Raw genomic sequence first — 24,681 nt, 5'->3', positions numbered from 1 at the left:
CAAGAAAAAAGGAGGTGGCAGAAGGTAGTATCATCCCATCATCGAAGGCATCTACATGAAATGCTGCTTCCAGAAAATAGCTAATTTCAATTACCCTTTTCATCCTGGTCATGCTGGGCCACTCAAGGTATTTCACAGACTTGTCACCAAGCCACTCCTGCGTTGTCTTGGCTGTGTGCTTGGGGTCGTTGTCCTGTTGGAAGATGAACCTCTGCCCCAGTCTGAGGTCCTGAACGCTGTTCAGCAGGTTTTCATCAAGGATCTCTCTGTACTTTGCTCCGTTCATCTTTCCCTCGATCTTGACTGGTCTCCCAGTTCCTGCTGCTGAAAAACATCCCCACAGCATGATGCTGCCACCACGCTTCACCGTAGATATGGTATTGGCCAGGTGATGAGCCTGATTTCCTCCAGACGTGACACTTGGCATTCAGGCCAGAGTTCAATCTTGGTTTCATCAGACCAGAGAATTCTGTTTAGGTGCCTTTTGGCAAATTCCAAGCGGGCTGTCATGTGCCTTTTACTGAGGAGTGGCTTCCGTCTGACCACTCTACTGGACCACTGCTACAGTAATATCAGAAATGCTTTTATAGCTGAACCAATACCCCACTTCGGCAAGTCTGACCACCTGGCAATTCGGCTTAAGCCCACCTACACCAAGAGGCTTAAGGCACAGCCAGTCACAGTCAGAACTTTTAACACCTGGACGGACAGTGCACAGGCTAGCCTGCAGGGATGTTTAGAGGCTACAGACTGGAACATCTTTAAGGTGGCCACAGATGACATTCATGAATACACAGAGGCTGTGAGTGACTACATTAGCTGGTGCACATCTATATGTGCCCCTCCCAGAACTGTGCGTGTGTTTCCAAACCAGAAACCTTGGTTCAATGGAAACATAAAACAGAAGATCAGGAAAAGGCAGGAAGCTTTTAAGTCAGGAGATCAAAGGGAGTACAAGAAAGCCCGGTACGAGCTACAGAAGTCCATCAGACCTGCAAAGAGGGCTTATTCCCAAAAACTTGAAAGCTTTTACCTAAGTAACAACACACGCAGTATGTGGCAGGGAATCCAAGCAGTCACAAACTACCAGAAAACAGTACCAACCACAGACCCCCAGGATGTCACTCTCCCAGACAGCCTTAATACCTTCTACACCAGGTTTGACAGACTGAACACAGACACCCCCTCAAAAGCCCCCTGCAACCCCACGGACACTGTCTTTCAGGTGACACCCACACAGGTCCTGAAAGCTCTGAGGCAGGTGAACCCCCACAAGGCTGTGGGACCAGATGGCGTCCCTCCTAAAGTTCTGAAGGCCTGTGCAGAACAACTCACTGGAGTGTATGTAGACATCTTCAATCTGTCTTTAAACCAAGCAGTGGTCCCCCGTATTTTTAAATTTTCCACCATTGTACCAGTTCCAAAAAAAACAAACCCATCCACCCTGAATGACTTCAGGCCAGTGGCACTCACGCCAGTTGCCATGAAGTGTCTAGAAAAACTGGTTCTCACACATATCAATCACATGGTCCCGGGACGATCGACCTCCAGTTCGCCTACCGCCCCAACCGCTCAGTGGACGACGCAGTGGCCATTGCTCTACACCACATCCTGCAACACCTGGACAGCAGAGGAACATACGTCAGAACGCTGTTCCTGGATTACAGTTCGGCTTTTAACACGATTCGCCCGGGCAGGCTGACTGAGAAGCTGAAAGACCTCGGCGTCCCGACTCCCACCTGCAACTGGATCTTGGATTTCCTGACTGAAAGACCACAGGTGGTGAGGATGGGAAGGAGGGTGTCTGCAGAGCTCACCGTCAGCACAGGATCACCACAAGGCTGCTGTCTCAGTCCCAAACTTTTCACCCTGTACACACACGACTGTGTCTCCACCCAGGAAAATACCATCATTATTAAGTATGCGGATGATACCACCATCCTGGGCCTCATCAAGGGGGGGGGACGAGTCGGGCTACAGGAGTCTGGTGAACGACATTCTTGCCTATGGCGAGGTGAACGACCTAAGCCTCAACACAGACAAGACAAGAGAAATAATAATGGACTTCAGAAAAAATCCACCCCCCTGCAGCCCCTCATCATCAAGGGGACTGTGGTGGAGAGGGCTGACAGTTACAGATACCTGGGATTACAAGTAACATCAGATCTGAGCTGGACTTTGAACACTGCTGCCACAGTGAAAAAAGCCCAGCAGAGACTGTACTTCATCAGGCTGCTCAGAAAAGCTGGTCTGCACTGTCGCCCTCTCACCCAGGTCTACAAAGGACTGATAGAGAGCATCCTCACCACAGGCATCACGGTGTGGTATGGAAACACCACACAGACAGAGAGGAAGGCTCTGCAAAGAGTCATAAAGACTGCAGAGAGGATTATCAGAACGGAATTCCCCTCCATGGACACAATCTATACACAGCGCTGTCAAAAAAGAGTAGAGAGAATCATCAGAGACACACTACATCCAGCTCACTCCCTGCTCAAACACAAAAACTGCACATACAACCTCAGGCACAGACGAGCGGACAGCATCGCCACAAACAGAACACGCTTTTTTAAGAGCTTCTTCCCTGCCACAGTGAGACTCTTGGCCAAAACAAAATGAACTGATGTCCTGACCTACCTCATAGCATATCATATCATATCATATCATATTATATTGTCTCCTGGGCCTGTGCAATTTACAATGCAATCGACACTTTTATATAGGGTTTGTGTAATTTACAATGCTCTCACTTTCCCCTTTATATAGGGTTTTAGGCACTTTCTTTCTTTCTTTTTAGTTCTAGAGAAGTATATGTTTTTATAGATTATGTGTCTTTCTGTGTGTCTTTTTAACGACTTGACTTGACTCTCTGAACAACCACACAAGAGTTCATATGTGTAAGCACAAATGGCAAATCAAGTTTTTGACCTTTGACCTTGACCTCAAACATAAAGGCCTGATTAGTGAAGTGTTGCAGATATAGTTGACCTTCTGGAAGTTTCTCCCAACTCCACAGAGGAACACTGGAGCTCTGTCAGAATGACCATCAGAATGACCATTCAGAATTACAGAATGGTCACCTCCCTGACCAAGGCCCTTCTTCCCCGATTGCTCAGTTTAGCCGGGCGGCCAGCTCTATGAAAAGTCCTGGTGGTTTCAAAGTTCTTCCATTTAAGAATGACGGAGGCCACTGTGCTCTTCGGGGCCTGCAATGCTGCAAATTGTTTTATACCCTTCCCCAGATCTATGTCTCGACAAAATCCTGTATCTGAGGTCTACAGACAATTCCTTCATCTTCATGGCTTGGTTTTTGCTCTGACATGCACTGTCAACTGTGGGACCTTATATGGACAGGTGTGTGCCTTTAATTTACCACTGGTGGACTCCAATCAAGTTGTAGAAACATCTCAAGGATAATCAATGGAAACAGGATGTACCGAAGCTCAATTTTGAGTGTCATAGCAAAGGGTCTGAATACTTATGTAAATGTGATATTTCAGTTATTTCTTTTTAATTACTTTGCAAAAATTTCTAAACACCTGTTTTCACTTTTTTATTATGAGGTGTTGTGTGTAGATTGATGATAAACAAAAATTAATTTAATCCATTTTAGAATAAGGCTGTAACATAACAAAATATGGAAAAAGTGAAGGGGTCTGAATACTTTCTGAATGCACTATATTTGCCTTCCTAACCACTTACTGCATCTACAAGTTGGCTAATTAGCTTTAATTATCTTGGTCACATAGAGTGTAACATTCAAATAACTTGCCATGTTGTAAACGCTATTTTAAGGTGATTACCTAAAAACCAAGTACTGAAAAGCCCATGGTTCAATTTTTGGACCCAATCAAATCAGGAACTCCATTTTTTTAACCAGGTTTTAACCCATGTTAATATCCCATGCTGACATAACTTTGTACCTTCTGCATGTATGGCTTGGAAAAGAAAGTTACAATTACAATCACTGCTAACCCCATATAGGCAACTTTCGATAAGTAGAGCCAGCAGTTTTGAACTTCATTCAAAATTCACTATCACTAATGAAACATCGGCCTGGTACTTGCAGTAGCAAAGAAACTGCTAGCACTTGCCATCACCTTGAAGGAAAGCTGACTGCGACCACTGCCATCCACTTTGTCCACAAATACATACAATACCATTGGTTCATCAGGAACCAACTTTTGTTTGCAAAATCTATCTCTGCTGTTTATAAAAGGTAAAAATTGTCAGCATTGTTGAATGAGATTCATTTAGTCATTTGGTTCTAAAGTATAATTTCCGAAAGCAATTATTTTACAAATATGTGCAAAGTCATTCCCTCAATTTAAAACTAAGATAATTTTTAAATAATTATTTAAAAAATTGTATTTATCAAATATTATAGTTTAATATAATTAATATCCTTTTCTAATTTAATGTTCGATAAGAATCCACAATCTGAATGTCTTTCATCCTGTTTGATACTAAATCTCGAAACATGCGGTCAGCTTTCTCATAATCACCAAGTAACATAGTTTCCTTGTCATGAACTAGAAAACACTGGCTGGTATCAAATATTGATGAAACATAATCAATACTCATCTTTCACCTCAATAAATAAGATGGCGGGTCTTGATGAAAAACATTGATACAATTCCTATTCTGCAATCTTCGCAACATGAATCCCAAAGAAACGGGGTATTTGCCAATTAACAACTTAAAGTATAAGGCCTGAAAAAATGTCCACATCAAATTGATAGTCACATTTTTTTTTTTAAATCAAGATTAATAAGAAAGGTAAAATGAAAACAATTGGGGGAAAAAACGAATCATTTTAACATTTTTATTAAGAGGAATTAATAAAATTAAGGGAATTAGCAGCTTTCAAAGTACTGTTGCTTGCTTGGCAATAAGGCAAACATGTTTCTTTTAGTTAAATGGCCTTTAATCTGGTCACTTTTTGTGCTCTTAACACAACATAATTATTAACAGAAGTAAACCACCTAATATCTATGCCGAAGATAGACACAAAATGCTGGAGTAACAGCGGGAAAGGTAGCATCGCTGGAGAGAAGGAACGGGTGACGTTTAGGGTCGAGTCCCTACTTACTCCAGCATTTTGTGTCCATAGAGTCATAGAGTGATACAGTGTGGAAAAAGGCCCTTCGGCCCAACTTGCCCACACCGGCCAACATGTCCCAGCTACACCAGTTCCACCTGCCTGCGCTTAGTCCATATCCCTCCAAACATGTCCTATCCATGTACCAGTCTAACCGTTTCTTAAGTGTTGGGATAGTCCCAGCCTCAACCACCTCCTCTGGCAGCTTGTTCCTTACACCCAACACCCTTTGTGTGAAAATGTTATCCCTCAGATACCTATTAAATCTTTTCCCCTTCGCATTGAACCTATGGCCTCGATTCCCCTATTCTGGGCAAGAGATTCTGTGCATTCACCTGATCTATTCCTCTCATGATTTTATACACCTCTATAAGATCACCCTTCATCCTCCTGTGCTCCAAGGGATAATGACCCAGCCGACTCAACCTCTCCCTATAACTCTTCCCGGCCGGCCGCGCAGCCAGAAGGCTTCCCGACGGGCTGCGGCTGGGGACACGGCCAGAGGTCTTTATCGAGGTCTCCATGCCTTCTGGATCGCCGCGTAGAAGCCCGGCCTGGGGCCTGGCTGGGGCCTCGCGGGTCGGACGGAAGAGCAGGGCCTTGCGGGTCGGAGTCGCGGGTCAAAGCCTGCGGCTGGGGCCCGGGTCAGCACCAAGGAGGCGTGAAGTGAGGCTTAAGATAGCAGTGAGACCTCGGCGGCAGTGAAGCGGCAGCAGCAGTGAAGCCTTGCGACATGGGGCCTCGGCGTGGTGAAGCCTCGCGGCGGCGGCGATGCCTCGCGAGTCAACCTATGGTGGAGGTCGATGAGAGCGTGAGAACAACCGTGAGGGGGGAGGGGAAGAACAATGGAGGACCCGGCGTGGGAGGACAATGGACAATTGGGGATGGGGGGGAGAACAAAGGACAATGGGGACCCGACATGGGGGAACCTCTGTGCGTGAGGGGGGGGGAAGTGGGAAAGAAAACAAAAGGAGGAACCGGCATGCTTTGTAACTTTGTCAGCACCGTAGGTGGCTGCTATTTGTATACATTAGGTATGCAGCAAAGAATTTCCCTGTGTCTAGACAATAAAGTATTCCAACTCAGACCCTCTAGTCCTGGCAACATCCTCGTAAATCCTCTCTGAACCCTTTCAAGCTTGACAATATCTTTCCTACAACATGGTGCCCAGAACTGAACACAATACTCTAAATGCGGTTGAGAGTAGTGTTAAACTTGTTCATGATATATGTATTTTTATTTCTATTTATTTTTTACTGCACACTGAATGGACACTGGTTTGAGTAACGTTTTTTTGTTTCCTCTGGGTATGTGAGTACTCAGGAAAATAACAATAAAGATATACAATACAATACCAGCGACTTATACAACTGCAACATGACCTCCCAACTTCTATCCTCAATACTCTGACTGATGAAGGCCAATGTGCCTAAAGCCGTTTTGACCACCATATCTACTTGCAACTCGATCTTCAAGGAACCATGCACCTGCACTCCTAGATCCCTCTGCTCTACAACACTCCCCAGAGGCCAACCATTCACTGTGTAGGTCCTGCCCTTGTTAGACGTCCCAAAATGCAACACCTCACACTTCTCCGTATTAATTCCATCAACCATTCCTCAGCCCACCTGGCCAATCGATCCAGATCCTGCTGCAATCTTTCACAACCATCTTCACTATCTTCAGTTTAAACCAGCATCTGCAGTTCCTTCCTACACAATATCCAATCCTGCTCTGCTAATTATGCAGTCATGGCTGAACTTCAGTTCCACTTTTCTGTACTATCCCCATATCTCTAGATTCCCTTGATATCCGGACATCTGTCAATTTAGACTTTGATTGAATTCAATAATAGTCACCATAATCAGAGTACAGAACCCCAGGAATTCACCTTCCTCCCAGTAAATATATTATTTCAGTTCTAAGTGGCCTATCCCATATTTCTGAGACTTTGACCCCTGGATATAGACTGAGCCAGGGGAAATATCCTCCCTGCATCCATTGTAGGCCCCAGGAAGAATTTTATCTGCTTCAAAATAATCATCATTTATTCTTCTAAATCCTGTAAATTGGAGGCCAATTCTACTAACTCTCTCCTCACCTAGAAAATACATTAACCCAGGGACCACACTAATGAATCCTCACTGTACTCCGTCCAAGTCATGGGTATATTCTTTTTTAAATTAGGGGCCTAAACCTGTAAACAACACTCATGGTTTTGTTTTCATTAAAGACCTATATAGTTTGTAACAAAGTCAACATGCCATTTGCCATGTATTCTAGGACAACCTGGAACTTTTATACATTTCCAAATTTGTCACCATATAGAGATAATCTGCATTTCTACACCAATGCCTTAAGGGACTGTCCCACTTGCATGTGTTTGGCGCGACCAAACGTGGTCGCTTGAGGCGTATGGGCACCATATGGCCGCGCGGGGCCGGTCCCACTTAGAAGCACGGAGTTGTGCGGGGCTGGTCCCACTTAGAAGCGCGGAATTGTGCGGGGCTGGTCCCGGCATCGCGCGGGGCTCCGAAAATCTGAAAGTGTCCGAAATCTTTGCGCGCCAACAGACTGTCGGCACGCAGGCGCATTGCGGTCGTACGCATCGTCTTGACGGCGTACGCCAAATCGCACGATGACATCACCGCCCGCCGTGGAGTTGCGTGATGACGTCACCGCCCGACGCCGTGCGACGCCCAAATTCAGTCGGCCCGCCTCCTGCCCAGCTGATTGGTAAGTATGACGCAAATGACGTCACGCGCGTACTTAGCGCGAACTTCGTGTGAACTCTGCTTCTGTTTGGTCGCGCCAAACGCATGCAATCGCATGCAAGTGGGACAGGCCCTTTACGGTTTGCCTCGCCAACAATCTGTCTGTCCCTTTCTTCTTAGTTGTTTTTTTTAAGTATGTGTTAAATGTATGTTTTTAGTGTTCTTTAGCTTGTTTTATGTGGGGGGTGGGGGAAACTTTTTCCAATCTCTTACCTCGACAGAGATGTGATTTTTTTCCGTATTGTATCTTCGTCCACACTACGGCCTAACACCGAGGAGTTGGTGGCCTTTGCTGGAGACCGACTACGAGAGCTCCACCGCGGAGAGCCTACGGAACTTTAACATCGCGGAGCCCGCAATCCCTTTGCCAGGGATCGACCTCGGAGCTCCAACCGTGGGTGCCTGCGGACTTTAACATCGTGGAGCTTGTGATCTCTGGTCAGAGATCAACTTCGGGAACTCCAAGCTGCAGGAGCTTCGAAAGCCCCGACGCGAGGGCTTTGATTGCCCCGACGCGGAGGCTTCGACCGCCTCGACGTGAGACCACGAGAGAAAAATGAGGGAAGAAGATTAGACTTCCATCACAGGGAGGAATGTGGGGAATCTGCTGTGGTGGATGTTTATGTTGATTCTTATGTAGTTGTGTGTCTTGTTGCTATTTTTAAGTATGGCTGCATGGTAATTCGCATATCACTGTACCTTAATTGTTACACGTTACAATGAAAGACATTTGAAACTGATATTTTATCTGCTATGTCCTCGCCCACTTAGCTTGTCAATATCCCCAAAGCTTCTCATAATTTCATATCATCAGCAAACTTGAAATTATGACATTTTGTCCCTTCAGTCAAATTAATGATATAGATTGTAAACAGCTGGATCTCAAGCACCAATCCTTAGGCATGGCTTGAGAAAGATGTGTTTATTATTACCCTATTGTTTGTTAGTTCTCACTCCATGCACACATAATATCCCATATTCCAAGTGATTCAACCTTTGTGATGGTGCTCCTGAATGGAACCTTACTGAAAGCCTTCTGAAAATCTAAGTGTGTATAGGGAGGTTTCACGGCAGTCGGGTCACAACCCATGACCCGTACTGTTGCTACGTTACGCCAAGTGGAGTACACGCGATGAACTGCAGGTAGGCACTTACCATTGTTTCCAGCATAGCGGGCCCGTTAAAACCCGCCGAATTGTCAATTTTTGCGCTGTAAATAATTATGGAAATCGGGATAAGCGTGAGAGACATTTAGCCTACTTCAGAATTCCAAAAGTGAGGAGAAATGACGGTAGATAGAAGCGAGAGCTGATGGGACAACAACAGCCAGAGTGCTTGGCGAACATTGGCCGTTTGCTCACTGCATTTCATCAACTACGGCATTATTTGTGTTTTTTCTTGATTCCATTGGCATCTAAAAAGTTTCAGAAGTGATAAATCTGGCTGTAAAATTTTAAAATCGCCCATGGTTCTCAAGTGGGTTTTTACATACAAAATGAAAACGCATCTGAAGAAAAACTTACAGCCAGATTTATCACTTCTGAGACTTTTTAGATACCAAAGGAATCAAGAAAAAACACAAATAATGCCTTACTGTTGATGAAATGCAGTGAGCAAACGCGATAATTCCCAATATTTTCAATTCCGATATCTGCACGGCCAATGTTCGCCAAACACTTTAGCTGTTGTTGTCCCTTCAGCTCTCACTTCTCTTTACCTTCATTTCGCTTCACTTTTGGAATTCTAAAGTTGGGTACATGTCTCTCAAACTTACCCCGACTTCCACAATATTTTACAGCGCAAAAATTCAACAATTTGGCGGTTTTTAACAGGTAGGAAAGTACGCGTTTCTTGCATTAATAACATATACCGGAAGTTACGGATGTCCTCCAGATGGATTGAGCGGCTCCATGCGTCAAGCCCTATGACCCAGTGACCTTACGTGCAACCCCCCTATACACATATTTTTCCTCATCTATTCTACTATTCATTTCCTTCAAAAAAGTCTTTAGTTAAACATCATTTCCTTTTCATATATCCATTCTGATTCTTCCAGTTGTGTTATTCATTTTCAGATATTCAAGTTTAACTGAGATCTAATTTTCCCTGTTATTCATGTGGGGCTTACCACCCAGTGGATCACCATTTTTTCCCACAGCTCTCTTAAATAATGGAATCACATTTTATACCTTCCAATTCACAGGAACATTTGTTTAATCTATCAAACTTTGGCAGATGATAACCAGTGCATCTGGTAACTCTACAGCAGCCTCATTCAAACCACTGGGATATAGATCAGCAGGTCCTTGAGATATACTGCCTTTTGTTCTTACTGGCTTTGCTACCAGTTAGTCTAACATCGGCAGTGGGGAAACTGCTAGAGTCAGTTATTAAAGATGGGATAGCAACACATTTGGAAAGTGGTGAAATCATTGGACAAAGTCAGCATGGATTTACGAAAGGTAAATCATGTCTGACGAATCTTATAGAATTTTTCGAGGATGTAACTAGTAGCGTGGATAGGGGAGAACCAGTGGATGTGGTGTATCTGGACTTCCAGAAGGCTTTCGACAAGGTCCCACATAAGAGATTAGTATACAAACTTAAAGCACACGGCATTGGGGGTTCAGTATTGATGTGGATAGAGAACTGGCTGGCAAACAGGAAGCAAAGAGTAGGAGTAAACGGGTCCTTTTCACAATGGCGGGCAGTGACTAGTGGGGTACCGCAAGGCTCAGTGCTGGGACCCCAGCTATTTACAATATATATGAATGATCTGGATGAGGGAATTGAAGGCAATATCTCCAAGTTTGCGGATGACACTAAGCTGGGGGGCAGTGTTAGCTGTGAGGAGAATGCTAGGAGACTGCAAGGTGACTTGGATAGGCTGGGTGAGTGGGGAAATATTTGGCAGATGCAGTATAATGTGGATAAATGTGAGGTTATCCATTTTGGTGGCAAAAAACAGGAAAGCAGACTATTATCTAAATGGTGGCCGATTAGGAAAAGGGGAGATGCAGCGAGACCTAGGGTGTCATGGTACACCCGTCATTGAAAGTAGGCATGCAGGTGCAGCAGGCAGTGAAGAAAGCGAATGGTATGTTAGCTTTCATAGCAAAAGGATTTGAGTATAGGAGCAGGGAGGTTCTACTGCAGTTGTACAGGGTCTTGGTGAGACCACACCTGGAGTATTGCGTACAGTTTTGGTCTCCAAATCTGAGGAAGGACATTATTGCCATAGAGGGAGTGCAGAGAAGGTTCACCAGACTGATTCCTGGGATGTCAGGACTGTCTTATGAAGAAAGACTGGATAGACTTGGTTTATACTCTCTAGAATTTAGGACATTGAGAGGGGATCTTATAGAAACTTACAAAATTCTTAAGGGGTTGGACAGGCTAGATGCAGGAAGATTGTTCCCGATGTTGGGGAAGTCCAGGACAAGGGGTCACAGCTTAAGGATAAGGGGGAAATCCTTTAAAACCGAGATGAGAAAAACTTTTTTCACACAGAGAGTGGTGAATCTCTGGAACTCTCTGCCACAGAGGGTAGTTGAGGCCAGTTCATTGGCTATATTTAAGAGGGAGTTAGATGTGGCCCTTGTGGCTAAGGGGATCAGAGGGTATGGAGAGAAGGCAGGTACGGGATACTGAGTTGGATGATCAGCCATGATCATATTGAATGGCGGTGCAGGCTCGAAGGGCCGAATGGCCTACTCCTGCACCTAATTTCTATGTTTCTATAAATTACTAACTAATCTTGTGTGATTTTTGATGCAACTTATAATGTAGCCAAGATCAATGGAAGACACAAATTCAGAACAAAATCATATTGAACTTATTAAACATGGTTTATACATCACAGGACCTTGTTCACTTGAAACGGATACTCACCCTCTCCTTCATGCGAGAAACAATGTAACCCAAATATCGGCCCATAGCCTGCTTGGTCGTGTTCTTCTTTTTCATGCTCTATATGAAAAAAAATTTGAAGAATTACTCACTAACCTATTAATAGCAGTAAGTGGAATAACTTCCCATTTCTGGAAACTGATTGTTTTTGTCTCTCAAACGTTGCTTGCAGCAAACATCACAAAACATTTCATTCAAGGCTCAGGAAACAAATTAGTGCAAAAAATCTATTCTAATGAATCTGAAACCAAATTGTGCCAAAGCTGTATGATTGAAATTAAAATAAAATCCTTCTGGTTTATTCAATGGAGAAAGGCATTACTAACAAAAGCAATGATTTTATTATTTTGAAGGCCCCCCCTCTGGCTTTGACATGAACCACAAATATCTTGAATCAATGAGCTTGGCTGGCGACACAAAATTATCCAAGATTCCAATGCTCTCTGTACCAAATTGTCCACTGTTCTAGAATGGATTCCATAATCTATGTCCAACAATTCAATCCTCAATTCAACCCTCCTTGAACATTGTTTTGTCATCAACCATCTGCACTCTACAAGGTGGCACAGCACGTAGGGTTGCTGCCTCACAGCGCCAGAAACCCAGCTTCGATCCTGACCGCAGGTGCTCTCTGTGTGGAGTTTGCACATTCTCCCTGTAACCACATGGATTTCCTCAAGGTGCACCGGTTTCTGCCCACATCCCAAAGAAATGCAGGGTTGAAGGTTAATTGGCCACTTTAAAATTGCCCCTAATGTTTAGGGATTGGATGAGAAAGTGGGTTAATATAGAACTAGTGTAGATGAGAAAGTGGGATAACAAAGAACTAGTATGAATGGGTGATCAATGGTCAGTGTGGAATCGGTGCAAAAACTCGCATGAACGGGCAGACTCGGTGGGCCAAAAGACCAGTTTCCATGCTTTATCTCTGAACTGAACCTCTGGATCATCCTTCCCAAAGTCTCTGATGCGCCATCTCTCATTTCCCAAATTCTAATATTTTATTCTCATATATTTTCTTGTAATAGAAAACCACTGGATCTGTGGAGTTTGTGCTGCATCTCAAAGCAATCCCATCAACTCCAACGTCTCATATATTTCCTTGCAAACCTTTTTCTTTCACATGACCATCAGCTCCTCTTACTACCAAACTACATTAGGAGTCATTTACAGCAACCCCATTAGAATGTGGGCAGAAACTACAACACGAGGGACAAACATGGTGACAGAAAGGAGGTGCAAAATACATATAAGCAAAAATCAAGGTCAGCACTGATCCCGGGTCAGTGGATCTCCGATGCACCAGTACTGCTGCATCAGTTCCACTCATGTTTAACACAATCCTGTAAAACACTCTGCCTAAAGTTAATCATATGTCTCGGATATCGTCCTTCGGCTCAGTTTTGATATATTTATATCACAAAGTGGATTTTGATTTTGTATCTTGCACATTCAATATACAAATACAATGTATCGGTATAGAATTGTACTTTAAGATTGAAATAAATAAAAGTGGCAGGGGTGCAGATCTCGGTTTTCTTATTTTGCTAATAGTTCTGACATTCCAACGGTGAATGTTCAGCACAAACAGTGTAGGCCGAAGGCCAAGGAGGACACAAGCAGGAGATCTTGCCAGCTCTGATCTTGGACTCGGCAATGAGTCCAAGAGCTTAGCATAAGCACCATGAGCTGCAACTCCAAATGCATCTCGTCTTTCAGTGTATGCTGACCATGGTCACCAACATTGTCACCAACATGTCAACCAATGGTCACCAACAGGTGAACATGAAGAAAGCTGTAGGCCAAGATGGCATCTCGGGGCGAGTACTTAAGTCTTGTGCTACGCCACTAGCTCCGGTGCTCACTACAATATTCAACCTCTCCCTGGCCAAGTCCGTGGTCCCTGCCTCCTTCAAAAGATCTGTCATTGTACCTGTACCTAAAAATGCCTCCCCAGCTTGTCTGAATGACTACCATCCTGTGGCCCTCACCTCGGTAGTCATGAAATGCTTTGAGAGGCTGGTCAAGAAACACATCTGCACCTTCCTCCCTCGCAACATGGACCCGCTACAATTCGCATACCGTCCGAACAGATCCACGGACGATGCGGTCACCCAGGTTCTGCACACCGCTCTCTCTCATCTTGACAGCCAGAAGGGGAGCTACGTGAGGATGCTGTTCATAGACTTCAGTTCAGCCTTCAACACGATAGGCCCCACCAGACTTGCCGAGAAGCTGCAGGAATTGGGGCTCAACACTTTACTGTGTGCCTGGGTCCTGGAGTTTCTCACCGCCAGGCCTCAGGTAGTCAAGATGGGAGGAAATACATCGAAGTCCCTCACCCTGAGCACAGGATCGCCCCAGGGTTGCGTCCTCAGCCCCCTATTGTACTCCCTGTACACACATGACAGTGTGGCTAGGTTCAGCTCCAACTCAATAATCAAGTTTGCTGATGACACTGTGGTAGTGGGCCTGATCTCAGACAACGATGAGAAGGCCTACCGGGAGGAGGTGGCTGATCTGGCACTCTGGTGTCAGGACAACAGCCTCCTCTTGAATATCAAAAAAAACCAAGGAGCTGATCGTGGACTTTAGGAGGGCATATCATCCGAGGACGTACACACCATTGAAGATAGATGGGGATACTGTGGATAGGGTGAGCTGCTTTAAATACCTGGGAGTCCACATCTCAGAGGATCTGACATGGACATCACACGCTGCAGCACTGGTGAGTAAGGCAAGGTAGCGCCTTTACCACCTCAGGCAATTGAGGAAATTCAGAGTGTCTCTGAGGATCCTCCAGTGCTTCTACTCAGCGGCTATGGAAAGCATCTTGTCCGGAAACATCACGATTTGGTTTGGGAATTGCTCTGCCCAGGACAAGAAGGCTCTGCAGAGAGTAGTGCGTTCGGCCGAACGCACTATGGGAACTACACTCGCCCCCCCTGCAGGAACTATACATCAGAAGGTGCAACTCCAGAGCCAACAAGATCATGGGAGACCCCTTCCACCCCAGCAACGGACTGTTCCAGCTGCTACGGTCAGGCAAACGCCTCCGTTGCCATGCTTTGAAAACGGAGAGGATGAGAAGGAGTTTCTTCCCAGAGGCCATTAGGACTGTAAACTCCTATGTCACCAGGGACTAACTTTACTGTACCATTTTACTGTTGTGTGGTGTCTTTTTAAAATTGCTGTTTTTTTCGTTTTTTCCTCCCACAAATATGTAATATGTGAATATGTGTTTCTGCTCCATTCTGTTTTGTAAGGTTTTTTTTTGCACAATCCGCGAGCATTGCCACTTTTCATTTCACTGCACATCTCGTATGTGTATGCGACGAATAAACTTGACTTGACTTGAACAATGAATGAAAAGTTCAGGGAAAACAATTGGCTGTTTGGCTCCATTTTACCTTTTAATTAATTTTGTATATTAAAACCGTACAGAAATTTCTACTAAGCAAATGCTCTATTTTTATGCCTTATAAAATCATTGGAACATTTTCGGAAATATCTCTAATTAGATAGTTCAAAACCTTTCAACAGCAACAGTCCAGAGTGCAGCCAAACAGTCCAGAGTGCAGCCTCAGGCTCCTTGCACCTGAGGCATACGCTTTGCCTTGTAGGTTGGTTGAGCTAATGAGACCTTGAGGAGGATTGGAGGAGCACGGCCACAAATAAAAACAATGCAGCCAAAAGAATAGCACATGGAATTCACATTGATAGCAAGTCAATCGCAGAATAACAGTACGATTTTCTCAACCTTAGAATTTATATTTTTGCAATGATTCATTAAAATATTTACACTACTTTGCTTTCTCACATTGCTTTGTTTAACTTAAAGATATCCATAGTCAGAACTAATCAAATCCATTCACAGATTGAGATCAACATTTACACTAATCAAAAATAAGGATGATGGGTGACTTGGACAGGTTGGGTGAGTGGGCAAATGCATGGCGATGTTATCCACTTTGGTGGCAACAACGGGAAGGCAGATTATTATCTGTATGGTGTCAGGTTAGGAAAAGGGGAAGTACAATGAGACCTGGGTGTTCTTGTACATCAGTCACTGAAAGTAAGCATACAGGTACAGCAGGCAGTGAAGAAAGTTAATGGCATGTTGGCCTTCATAACGAGGGTAGTTGAGTATAGGATCAAAGATGTCCTTCTGTAGTTGTACAGGCCCTGGTGAGACCACACCTGGAGTATTGTGTAAAGTTTTGGTCTCCTAATTTGAGGAAGGACATTCTTGCTATTGAGGGAGTGCAGCGTAGGTTCACGAGTTTAATTCCTGGGATGGCGGGACTGTCATATGATGAAAGAATGAAGCCACTGGGCTTGTATTCACTGGAATTTAGAAGGATGAGAGGGCATCTTACAGAAACATGTAAAATTATTATGGGACTGGACACGCTAGATGTAGGAGATGTTACTGATGTTGGAGGAGTCCAGAACCAGGGGCCACAATTTAAGAATAAGGGGTAGGCCATTTAGAACTACGATGAGGAAAAACTTTTTCACACAGAGAGTTGAAAATTTGTGGAATTTTCTGCCTCAGTGGAGGCCGATTCACTAGATGCATTCAAAAGAGAGTTAGATAGAGCTCAGGGCTAGCAGAAGCAAGGGATATGGGGAGAAGGCAGGAATAGGGTACTGATTGTGGATGATCAGCCGTGATCACATTGAATGGTGATGCTGGCTCTAAGGGCCGAATGGCCTACTCCTGCACGTATTGTCTATGTATCTATCTATGTATCTAAAAAGCAAGAATTTTGTTCACAGCTTTTTCACAGAAAATCCAATGCTAGATTTATATTCATCCCGATGTTAACCCATCACTTGTGAAACAGGAAGCAGAGCTTTGAACATGTTAAACAGCGTGGTTGGGGAGACAAACAGAGTTTAAATGTAATGTCAAGGATCTTTATCAGAACTGTAAAGACAAGAAAATGAGCGAACATCCATGATGATCTACAGATCAAAGTTGTGAAGGAATCCTTATTTAACAGGAAGAATGGAATAGCCACATTAGTGGGGAGAGAGGTACGAGTGAGAAGGTTGACACGTGATCAGTTTGGTTTCTCCAATGTAGGGATCACATTATGAGCATTGAATGGCGAAAGAAATGCACTAGAATAGAAAAAAGTGGAAGTAAATTTGCTGCTTCAACAGAAATAATTATTTCAGGTCCCTGGATGGCAGGAAGGGAAGAGGTAGAAGTCCAGGAACTAAATTGCCCACAGTTAATAGAAGGTTAATGGTTTGGAGGAGATACAAGAACACACCAAAGAACTAAAAGAGACAAATAGATTTATAATCCCAACTTTCAACTTGGTCTCAGGGATACTATCAAGCCTTTGACATTCTGGACTCAGACAACAGAATTTTCCCTGTAGAAACAAGGAACTACAGATGCTGGTTTACCAGAGAAATACACAAATGTTGGAGTAACTCAGCGGCTCAGGCAGCATCCTTGGAGAACATGAATAGGTGACATTTTGGGTTGGGACCCTTCTTCAGACTGATCAAATTCAGATTCATTTCATTATGTTGGATGTCCAGCACCATCTTGACCGTAATATGGACTGTTCTCAAAACATCTCCATTAATTGTCTCAAATTCCCCACTCTTCAAGTTTTCTCATCGGTAAAATCAGACCGAAATCTTTGAAATCTTCACAAAATTATTTAAAATAAAACTGATACCAAAAGCAGAATGGATTATCTTTGGAATAATGGAAGGTAGCCCGGAACTAAACGTGTTCCAAAAGAATTTATTTAATTACAGGCTAATAACGGGAAAAAAGCTTATACTTAAATTCTGGAAAAACGTTCCTATACCAACAATAAAAATGTGGATTTCAAATATGTTCCAAACATTACACCTGGAAGATATGAGACTCCTCCTTGCAGGCAAAGCAGACCACTTCCAAAAGATGTGGTCTGCATTTATGGACTTACTACAAGTATAAGGTGCAATAGTAATTTAAAAAATAAATGGTGCCAGGATCTGGTAACGGGGGATGAAAAATATGGTTGGTAGATCCCTTTTTGCAGAGTTTTTTTATAATAGAGCAATTGTTTCTCTTACTTTCTCCCTTTTCTAGGGTCTATTTCTTAACTTTCTTCTCTAACTCTCTCTCTAATGGGCTTTTTTCCCCAACACTTTCTTGCACTATCACGACTCTTTCTCACTTTCCTTACTTCCTTTATTTCTATCTTTCTTAAAGCTCAAAAAATGAAGGGGTACAACAAATGTAATAAGATATATGTGGTGTGTATTACTGTAACTTATTGTACTTCTAATAAATAAATAAATAAATAAATAGAAATGAAAGATGAAAATCAGAGAAATATTCAATGACGACCGTGCCAATCACATGCAGCTCCTAACAGAGACAAAAACTTTGGTTTGAGGGGCCCTATTTTCTCCCTATTTATCCTTTTTCCCCTCAATGTACATAAATTCTCTAGATTTTTATGCTAGAGCCATATCCTGCCTTTTATCCTATTGATTTGTTTCTTAAGTATGCTCCTCAGTTTCCGAAATTCCTCCAGGGATACACTTGCCCAACCCTGTCCTATGCTACTTTTTTCCTGACCAGAGCCTCAATTTCTCTCATTATCCAAGCTTCACCTTCTACCTGCTCCTTTACTCTTACTTGCCTTGACCTTCGCTCTACAGGGACAGCATGCCCTGAACTCTTATCATCACACTTTTAAAAGCATCCCACTTTCTGGATGTTATTTTGCCCGCTAACACCTACTCCAATTAACTTCAGTAGTTTCCCACCTAACACCACCAAAGTTGGCCCTGTCCCTATTCAGAATTTTAATTGGTGGGCCCACCCTGTCTTTATCTATAACTATTTTAAAGCTAATAGAACAGAGGTCACTGGTCCCAAAAGGCTCGTCCATTGACACTTTCACCCTTCCTGATTTCCTAAGAGTAGATCAAGGTTTGCCCTCTCCCTGGTAGTGGGCTCTACGTATTGCCTGAGGAAGCTTTCCTGAACACATTTGATAAATTCCATCTCGTTTCAACCTTTTGACACTATGGCAGTCCGGGCTATATTGGGAAAGTTAAAATCCCCAACTATGACAACCATATTAATCTTGCGGTCTCCTAGCATATTTGACCTAATTCCCATCTAATATCTGGGGGCCCTATAGTACACTCCGAACAAGTTGATCATCTCATTTTTATTCCACAGCTCCACTCATATAGGCTCACTGGACAAACCATCAGTAATGTAATCTCAGACCTCTGCTGTGACCTTCTCCTTAATCAATAAAGCAGACCGCTGCCTCTTTTACCCCCACCTCCATCTCTCCTGTAGCATCTGTACCCTGCAACATTAAGCTCCCAGTCCTGTCCATTCCAGAGTGAGGTTTCAGTAATGGCTACAATGTCCCACTTGCACAAACCTATCCGTGCCCCGACTTTATCTGCTTTACTCGTCAGGCCTCTTGCAATAAAATAAATGCAATTCAATCCAAAAAGTCCTTCCTCGCTCTCTGCTGTGCTCCTGCCTATCTTATCCATTGAACTTTCTTTCATCATCTTCCATACAGACTTCTCACCTGCCTCACTCCTGCATTGTGCCACTTCCCCCTGCCAATCTAGTTTAAACCCATCAGAGTAGCTCTAGCAAACCTTCTTGCCAGGATTCCCTTCCACTTCAGGTGTAGCCATCTCTCTTGTATATTCACCTCTGCCCCAAAAGAGATCTCAAATTATCCAAAAATTTGAATCCCTGCCCTCCGCACCAACTCCTCAACCATCGCATTTATCGGTCTCATATTCTTATTCCTACCCCCATTAGCTAGTGGACCAGGGAGTAATCTGGAGCCTGCTTTTTAACCTTTTGCCTACCTCCCTATATTTATTTTGCAGGACCTCGGCCTTTTTCCTACCGATTTGTGCCAATGTGCACAATGATCAGGAAGCTCACCCGCCTCCACGAGAATGTCATACATCTGCTCCAAGATAACTTGGACCTGGCACCAGGAAGGCAACACACCATCCTGGAGTCTCAATTGCTGCCACAGAACCTCCTGTCTGTCCCCCTAACTAACAAGTCTCCTACCACAGTCTGAAGAAGGCTCGACCCGAAACGTTGCCCATTCCTTCTCTCCAGAGATGCTGCCTCACCCGTTGAGTTACTCCAGCATTTTGTGTCTACCTTCGATTTAAACCAACATCTGTACTTCTTTCTTACACAAGTCTCCTACCACTATGGCTCTGCCTAACATTACCCTTCCCCACTGTGCCTTAAAGCCAGGCTCAGTGCCATAGACCTTTCTGTGACTGCTGCTCACCCCAAACAGGTTGTCCCACTCAACAGTATCCAAAAGGATATAACTGTTTTGTCGGGCAATGGCCACTGGGTTCAAGTGCACTCCCAGCCTACTCCCTTTCCTCATGGTCACTCATCTACTCTCTTCCTGTACCTCTGGCATGACCATCTTGCTGTAACTCCTATCTATGAAGCTCGCATTCTCATGGATACAGAGGTCATCCAGCGACAGCTCTAATTCTCCAGCATAGTCTTTAAGGAGCTGGACCTGGACACAATTCACACAGGTATAAACATCGGGGACACCAGTAATTTCCCCGACTTCCCACATCCTGCAGGAGGAACATCATGCTATATTACCTGCCATCCCTATTGCACTAAAACCATGAGGGGAAAAAAAGCACAATACACTGTGACTCTCTGTTCAGCCTTTTTCTCAGCCACCTCGCCAAAGCCTCTTGAGCCAAGGCCTCTCAATTACCCTCCACACAACACTTCACCTCTACATAGCTTCTCTCCCAACACGGCCGCTGCCAATAGACCGCTTCCCGACACATTTCCCTCCTTTTATTGGCTGCTCAATTAGGAAATGCATTGGCCCCTCACTAAACCAATCAAACGGCTGCCTTTCGATATCTCCCACTGCTGCGTCCACACTGAAGTAGGCTCACTTAGTAGTGTAACTGATGAGTGTGTCGAAGCAAATATAGTCAAAGCATAAGGCTCAGTGGACAGAAGAAAGGCAAAGTGGGGCAGTAACTCAGCAGGTCAGACAGCATCTCTGGTGAACATGGATAGCAGGACAACCAGAACTGTACACAGTACTCCAAATGTGGCTTTAATCAGCATTCTATATAGATGTTACATGATGTCCCAACTCTTGTATCAATACTCTGACCAATAAAAGCAAGCGTATCAAGCGCCTTCTTCACTATCCTGTCTCCCTCTACATTGTATAAAAATTAGCATATCATGTTGCAGCGATATAAAACTTTGATTAGGCCACATCTGAAATATTGTGTGCAGTTAGTTCGAGTCACCACATTATAAGGACATGGAGGCTTTGGAGATGGTGCAGAAAAGGCTTACCAAGATGCTGCCTGGATTGGAGTGCATTAGGTATAAGCAGAGGTTGGACAAACTTGGATTGTTTTCATCGGTGCATCAGAGGCTGAGGGGCGACCGGGTAGAAGTTTATGAAATATAAGATTGCATAGATAAGGGATAAAGTCAGTCCTATTGCCCAAAGTGGATATGTAAAATTCTAGAGAGCATAGGTTTAACGTGAGAAGAGGAATGTTAAGAGGAGATGTGCGAGGCGTTTTGGTTTAAACACAGTGCGGTAGGTCCCTTGAAGGCTCTGCCAGAGAAAATTGCAGAAGCAGATATGATAGCGATGTTTCAGGGGCATTCATACGTATCATGAAAACTGGGATAGAGACAATAGTAAAATGGGATTACTTTATACTTTACAGTATCCCAGATGTGCCACATCAACACCCAGTACAACTGTCTCAAAAATCTCCCTCCTCTTAAACCTCTTTGCTAGTACAGGTGCACAACCTTTTATCCGAAAGCCTTGGGACCAGACACTTTTCGTAATTCAGAATTTGTCGGTCTTCGGAATGGAAATTTTTTTGCGTAGATTTTAACGGCTGGCTCAGTGGTAGAGTGCTCGGCTCATATCCGCAAGGTCGCGAGTTTGCGCCTTGATCCCGGCAGTTACTCGGTCGCGAGTTTGAGTCTTCAATGTAGTTTTTTCTTGCAGAATAAATGTCTGTATGAAATGCAGTGTGTTGAATGAATTCCTGAATTTGTAAATGTGCCCGCAGCATTGAATCACCTCTCGCACTCATGTCACCCTAGCGGAGCTACATGCCCTTAGGCGGCCTAGCTCGGGGATTCTTGAATCCCCGAGCTAGGTCGCGAGTTTGCGCCTCGATCCTGGCAGTTACACGGTCGCGAGTTTGTGTCTTCAATGTAGTTTTTTCTTGCAGAATAAATGTTTGTATGAAATGCAGTGTAGGAGAGGTGTACTGACTGTGTGGGCAGAACTTTGGAAGTGATTGCCCACCAGTCTAAAAAGCCGCTGTGTCTCCCTGTCCCTGGGATAGCAGGGGGCGATCAAACAGCACAATACCCCCCTCCCCCTCCAACTCCAGAGGAATCCGCTCCCCGATGGGCCGCTATGGCGACAAGTGGCAGTTTGCCCACAGCCCGAGCTGCGCCCCCTCATCCGCCACTCCAAGAACAAGACGTACCTTGCACACCATCAGCTTCTTCCCCTACGTGTTCCTCTGGAGTTGGAGCGGGGCTGGGCTGGAGTTGCTGCTGGCTGTGGGTCTCTGGGATCTCCGTGCTTGCAGTGGGCCTGGGGGTCGGTGTCCCGTTGGTCCTGACGTCTCCGGCCACCCCCCTGGACTGGATCTGAGACTGGGAACTGTACCGCCCTTGCCCCCTCCCTCTGCAACTGCAAACAACCCCACTCTCCTGCAAGGGCGGTACAGTTCCCGGAGGATGGCAGGTGGCCGGAGACGTCAGGACCAACAGGAACCCGCTCCCCGATGGGCCCCTACGACGCCCCGAGCTGCGCCCCGTCATCCGCAACCCAGGTTCCTCTGTAGTTGGAACCAAAGATCTTTGGTTGGAACGGGGCTGGGCTGCTGCTGGCTGTGGGTCTCTGGGATCTCCGTGCTTGCAGTGGGCCTGGGGGTCGGTGTCCTGATGAGGGGGCGCAGCTCGGCGAACGGCTTCTGGTGGTCCTGACGTCTCCGGCCAGTTTGCAGTTTTCCTCTGTAGTTGGAGCGGGGCTGGGCTGGGCTGCTGTTGGCTGTGGGTCTCTGGGATCTCCGTGCTTGCGCTTGAAAACGTTCACCGAGGGCGGCCCGCAGAGGTGACAGCGGAACCTCCGGTCGGCCCTCGAAGAAAGGGGAACTAAATCCCCATTCATAAAAGAGAAGGTGAGGGTATATTGTGCGGGAAGGTTAATAATTGACAATCTGCTGCTGCCTGCCCGCTGAGTTAAAAAGTTCCCACGCAAGACTCACGATACACTGTGTATCGTGCTACCGTGGGAACTTTTTAACTCAGCGGGCAGGCAGCAGCATATTGTCAATTATTAACCTTCCCGCACAATATATCCTCACCTTCTCTTTTATGAATGGGGATTTAGTTCCCCTTTCTTCGAGGACCGACCGGAGGTTCCGCTGTCACCTCTGCGGGCCGCCCTCGGTGAACGTTTTCAAGGACCTTTCTTCAAGGACCAAAAAAATGGCCGCTATTCGGAGGTTTTCGTTATTTGGATCTTCGGATAAAAGGTTGTGCACCTGTATATCATTTGCCTTCTGAACTACTTTTTGGACTTGTCTGCTAACTTTGCAATTGGACCATTTAGATAATGATCGGATTTTTGATTTATTTTACTCCTGTGCACGACCCCATACTTCCCCTTAGTATCTATTGGCCAGATTGCCACCCAATCACAAAATGTATCTGTATCCTGTTCCAGAACCACACTGTCCTCACCACAACATGCCCTGCTACCAATTTTCCTACCATCAGCAACTTGGAAACCTTACATTTCATTCCTTCCTCTGGGTCATTAACATGAATTGAGTGCCAAGAAAAATGCCTATAAGACTCCACTAGTTACATCCCTCTAGGCTGAAAACAACCCGATTATACCAACTCTTTGTTATCTGCATGAGTCACTTTTAAATTCATGCATAAAAAAGACAAAATGTTGGAAGTAGCTCAACAGGTCAGGCAACATGTGTAAGGAAGAACTGCAGATGCTGGTTAAAATTGAAAGTAGACTGGTGACTAAAATTAGAGCACATGGTATGGAGGTAGGGTGTTGACGTGAAAATTGGTTGGCAGAGAGGAAGCAAAGAGTAGGAGTGAACGGGTCCTTTTCAGAATGGCAGGCAGTGGCGAGTGGAGTGCCGCAAGGCTCGGTTTTGGGGCCGCAACTGTTTACCATATATATTAATGAATTGGAAGAGGAAATTAGGAGAAATACTAGCAAGCTGGGTGGCAGTGTGAACTGTGACGAGGATGTTATGAGGTTGCAGGGTGACCTGGACAGGTTGAGTGAGTGGGCAGATGCGTGGCAGATGCAGTATAATATAAATGTGAGGTTATCCACTTTGGTGGCAAAAACAAGGGGGCAGATTATTATCTCAATGGGGTTAGGTTAGGTAAGGGGGAGGTACAGCGAGACTTGGGTGTCCTTGTACACCGGTCACTGAAAGTTGGCTTACAGGTACAGCAGGCAGTGAAGAAAGCTAATGGAATGTTGGCCTTCATAACAAGAGGCTTTCAGTATAGAAGAGGTTCTTCTGCAGTTGTATAGGGCTATGGTAAGACCACATCTGGAGTATTGCGAACAGTTTTGGTCTCCTAATTTGAGGAAGGACATCCTTGTGATTGAGGCAGTGCAGCGTAGGTTCACAAGATTGATCCCTGGGATGGCGGGACTGTCATATGAGGAAAGATTGAAAAGACTGGGCTTGTATTCACTGGAGTTTAGAAGGATGAGGGGGTATCTTATAGAAACATATAAAATTATAAAAGGACTGGACAAGCTAGATGCAGGA

The 24,681-nt window shown here is 44.7% G+C and overlaps 1 protein-coding gene across 5 annotated transcripts in view; it reads right to left on the bottom strand.

The window, feature by feature from the left end:
• zmynd11 (zinc finger MYND-type containing 11) overlaps positions 1–24,681 on the bottom strand; it is a 141,280-nt gene that overhangs the window by 47,134 nt on the left and 69,465 nt on the right. For all 5 annotated transcript variants that reach the window (XM_033044665.1, XM_033044656.1, XM_033044676.1 and 2 more), the window contains one exon: positions 11,767–11,844. In XM_033044665.1, coding sequence (XP_032900556.1) covers positions 11,767–11,844 — 78 coding nt within the window. The remainder of the gene's footprint in view (positions 1–11,766; positions 11,845–24,681) is intronic.

Source organism: Amblyraja radiata, chromosome 2 (genome assembly GCF_010909765.2).
Source record: "Amblyraja radiata isolate CabotCenter1 chromosome 2, sAmbRad1.1.pri, whole genome shotgun sequence".
Lineage (NCBI taxonomy): Eukaryota > Metazoa > Chordata > Chondrichthyes > Rajiformes > Rajidae > Amblyraja > Amblyraja radiata.
This window is presented reverse-complemented; position numbering and strand designations above follow the sequence as displayed.